At 41.2% G+C, this 4,828-nt stretch overlaps 1 protein-coding gene across 1 annotated transcript; it reads right to left on the reverse strand.

The window, feature by feature from the left end:
• Positions 1-1,219: 1,219 nt before the first annotated feature.
• On the reverse strand, positions 1,220-2,233 carry LOC137286719 (uncharacterized). Its single transcript, XM_067818702.1, has one exon. It carries the CDS (start codon positions 2,231-2,233, stop codon positions 1,220-1,222), a length of 1,014 nt encoding a protein of 337 aa, XP_067674803.1.
• Positions 2,234-4,828: the final 2,595 nt, after the last annotated feature.

Below are 4,828 nucleotides of genomic sequence, written 5' to 3' on the forward strand. Positions count from 1 at the left end.
ACTTTCCTGTTGGACCCCTACACCAGTTAACCCTCTCTCGCGCATTAACATTATCGTGAATGAAATTTAATGATGTTTACATGTTTTCTTAAATCCTTCATTATCTCAAATGCATCCTAAGTATATACTTCACATATGAATCCGTGGAGTTATTCCAGATTTCGTGAGTGGTGCGTTTTCATATGGACTGAGTATATTATCCGCTACAGCCAATTCAGTGTTAGCACTTTGTTATCAAGCGTGGTGTGCAGGTCTGTCTATGTTATGCGGAAGTAAAAAAATTAAACTTGGCATTTTAGTTGTCCAAAATACAATGTTAGAAATCTGATATCTAAATGTACTTGCTGAAGAAAGAAAAACAAAAAAGGACAGAAAAATGCCTCTGACACCGCTCACCATGTCGACTAGGACTTTCTCTCGTTTTCCTGGCCAGGCATGCGCTAAAGAAAGTGAAGCATAGCATGTAGGGTAGTGTCAACGTCGATGTAAACTCAGTATTAGAAATTGTCAAACGCGACAACGCGAGGTTATAATTTGCAAGACTGGTTCATTTGAATAATCATCTTCTGTTGTTCATCATCGAAATCAAGGTTTAAAGTGTTTTATGTAACTCCGGTGCAGGGTTCTAGAATGCTCCTTTTGTCTTCTGTTTGACTGCAACCATTATCAGAGGTAAGCTGTTGACAGTTACATTGTAAGAGGATTACTGAAGTGCGACCATCCCTTACAACAGGAGTGAGCTGCAGCGCCAGTCGACATTCATTTCCCAAATGTTGGTCAACTATGGCGATGAAACCAGTACCTCCTATATTCCACTGCCACACTAAACGTTCTCGTGACATTTTCTGTCTGAATCATATTTTATTCTTACATTAAGTTTCTTTTTAACATAAATGTTCGGGAACAATCTAAGAAAATGGTATTATTTCAATTGCTAACTTGCTAGGATATGTATATGTCGTGAAATACATAACGAAACCATTTTTACAACATAAGCAAGTATAAGGTTCCAGTTGATACAGTAGCCATTTTGATAGGGTATTGTATAAGTGATATGATAAATCAGATTTACAAGCATAACGCTGGGATAACCCAGAAATGAATGGCGGTGAATGGCCAGATGACCAACCCGTGGCATATGAATGTGTCCAGCAATGACGTCCATGGGTCAACAGGAATACTGTCAGGGTAGTGGCGCCAGGCTGATCATAAGAATGGCTTATTTTTTCCATATTACATCATATGGCCAACTTTTGTACATCTTCGGGTCAAGTTTTTTGCCCCCAATATTCGGCTCATAGGCAGAAAAATTCAAACTCAATAATAGATCTACCAGTCGACGGCCATTGACGTCTGTCTTCATGAGGTCCCACTCCATGAGAATAGCTGGAACATGGATCTCCTTGAAAAACCTCTCCGCGCCCGAGATAACATAGAATTCGTACTCTTGTATGTCCATTTTAATAACTGCCTTCTTGAAGGGCAGATAGGGTAAGGTGTCGTCTAGAGTTATAGTGTACGAGGCTGTTGGTTCCTGGCACGCTGACGCCGGAGATGACTCTGATGCTGGCACTACGCTTGTAGCTCCAACGTTGCTAGCATACCGCTTGAAATTAACAAGGGTATTGTTTATTCCCAGAGGGTTGAATATTATGGTCATCCTGTCTGTCAGGCCACCTTTCTGGATGGACTTGCACAGTCGCTGGACATTCTCGATGAGGGGATCGACAGACACCACCTTCCTCCCCATCATGGCTGCTGACAGGGAGAAGGCACCAACATGGGACCCAAGGTCCATGAAGCCAAGTTCCGGGTCCTCCTTCAAAGCTGAATGAAGAAGATCGATATTAGAATGTTCCCACTGTCCCGTGACTTTAATAGATTTGGACACATAGACGTCGACCAGGACATCATGGATATGTATTGGTGTCGACCCCGATGGCGTCTTCAAAGGAACACAGTCAAACTGAACAGTCCACGTACAGAACTCGTGTAGTGTCTGCATGTGACTACCGTTAAACCTGTACACCAGGGTCTTTGCAGGTCTTGACTTAGGCAGGTCTGTTTGGAGTAATTTCTCCGACGTCCCACCGGGTCTGGACTGTGTCTGGGACGAACTGTCCATTGCCGTCCTAGTCTGGAATCGCGTCAGAACCACGTGTTCAAGAACCAGAACCGTACATGCAACAGCGACCACCGTCACGGCCAAGGTTCCACGGAGACGAAAAGACATGGTTTTCAGTAGATATGGTGATACCTGGAAAGTTGACAACACCACATTAAGCAGATATACCTGATGGTGAAACATACTGTTTTCACTGAATAAAGATGGCTTTTGTTAAAAATAGATAAACTAAGGAGAAATTTGATTTACGTTAACCATGTGTCGGAGTTGGTTTACTTGCGATGACCATGGGAGTGTTGACAGTTGTTAGGTGATAATAGTTGGAATACCAGTTTGTCATAATAAGCCTATGTTACGGTGAGGGTGAGTGAGTAGGTTAGGTGAATGAGTGAGTATGGGTTAAGTGAGTGAATGAGTTTGGATCAATGTCATGATGTTTTGGTGCTTCCATGGCTATATGATAATGTTTCATAATTAATCCCGCAACCAGAAAGTCCTACAACCAACACTAGTCGTCGTGTACAACATCAACAAACTACAAATACAAAGGTACAACATACAACGTCACAATATACAACGGTACAATAGGCACGGGAACCTGGCAGGGTGTCTGCCCACTGTCGAAGCGCCAGTGCAGCAGAAGCAGGTTGGACATACACAGAGTACCAGTCTGAAATAAACAGCCTGTACATATGCAGATCCGGTGCGTGCGTGTGTGCGTGCGTGCGTGCGTGCGCGCGTGCGTGCGCGCGCGCGTTCCCCAATCTGAAATCTGTGCTATCATAAATGTTCATTTTACTTCCTCTGTTGCTGTCCTCTATTTCATACTTTTGAAAATTCTTTTTCTTTTGACACGGAATACCTTTTTCCATATTAAGACGTTTCCACGAAAAGACAGCGAATTAAGTCATCTTTGTATAAATTAAGTCATCCTATAATATTCACGTCATTTCTATTATAATTGCCATTCTATAATGTTTCAAAACTAGTGGAAAATGGGGGGGAAACGCACAATTCCGTACACAACTGCCATTTCAGAGGTAACCTGACACTATCTTGCCATTCTTGCGTTTGGAAAGACGATTACATCTGCAACGATGTATGCATATTTGAATGCCAGTCCAGAAGGTTAGTTATGACTTTGTTCACGTTTATTCACAAAAGCACCACGCAGCCTCTCACATTTCCACAGAGTATAACTCCGGTGATATAATCTTAACTCATTATTACCGCGGATAGCAGTGCAAAGGACAATCACCTAATCAAAAGCCGGATAGTACACTATTGAAATAAACGTAAATACAGTAGGAAATATACGCTGTGGTTACGTGTTTACGTATGTTTGCCGATATTCCATAGCTTCTGGCATATATCTCATACAAATCTATACTTTTGAAACATGCTCATTGTACATTTTCGTATACACGAGCACCTCGTTCATGCATGCCCTGAGAGCATTGTCAGGCATTTCCAAACAGGAACTGCAGAACAGATACCAAGGTAAATACATGATCATACAGTATTTCCTTTGAATTTCAGTGGGTGCTGCAATTTCCGATTTCGTTCTAAGTTTACTCGATTGGAAAACGTGGATTTCCTTTGTTGGGAAAACGCATGTAAATTTTCAAATTTGGAAATGTTTGTTCAGCTTCGATATTTATGTATCATAATGGATTTCGTGGGTAGTATGTATGTGAACGGCTCATACATGTTCATGTTCATGTTCATGTTCATGTTCATGTTCATGTTCATGTTACCTGTGCTCAAGCAAGATGATCATATGTTTCCGTCATGTGAATTACTTCATGGAATTTCACATATTGTAGTACGTTTGAAATCAACATTCATGTGACCTCATTATTCTTTTCACGAAAAGAGTATGATAAAGACAACAGTATTATGCAAGCTAGTGCACCTTATTAATGTTTCGATTGATTAAAATGTTCAGTTGTGAACAAAGGGCGATGTGTTGCACCTTTGTCCTCGCAAGTGTTCCCCAGCGTCGCAATAGAATAGCACAATGTCATTATCTCTCTTGGAGCACGGCTAAATGCATCACAAGAACCAATTCGGAGTCTATTCCGCTCGCGCACCACTATTGTGACAGCAGTGACAGTACATCATTGGAATACTGTTGCACTGCATCTGACCTTCCTTTATAGTCTCATAGTGCCTGAAACATGTTATCTCTCCATCCCATCAACCTTTGCTGTAACAACGCCATACATAAACTTTATGGTTGTCCACATTTGTTTCACTAAGACAAAGGTATACGATAACAAGCAATGTCATATCAAATTATATATTCTGTCAGACATGATAATGAAAAACAGTTTTTTATCGTGTAGCGATTATAACCAGAGAACCCAGATGGCGGGTGCGTTCTCTGAGTATAGCATAGGCATGTTGGATCTCCGTGCTTATGGTGGAATTCGTCTTGATCGTCCGGTTTAAACTAATGTTCCATCAACTCAGATTGTGAGTAAATTTGACACAAGTATCTGTGATGTCGCATTGCTGTAAATTTCCTTTCAGTATTTATCATCATAAACGGGCCAAGATCAAAACACACACCATTCATCGCCACATCGTATCCGTTTTATAGTCAAGAAGCAAACACGTTCTTCTGTAGGTATCTGCTGGTGTCATGCTTCATACATGTATTCATATTGTTCGTACCTTTATTCGCCGTATAATGACTTA

The sequence above is a fragment of the Haliotis asinina genome, chromosome 6, assembly GCF_037392515.1.
Source record: "Haliotis asinina isolate JCU_RB_2024 chromosome 6, JCU_Hal_asi_v2, whole genome shotgun sequence".
Lineage (NCBI taxonomy): Eukaryota > Metazoa > Mollusca > Gastropoda > Lepetellida > Haliotidae > Haliotis > Haliotis asinina.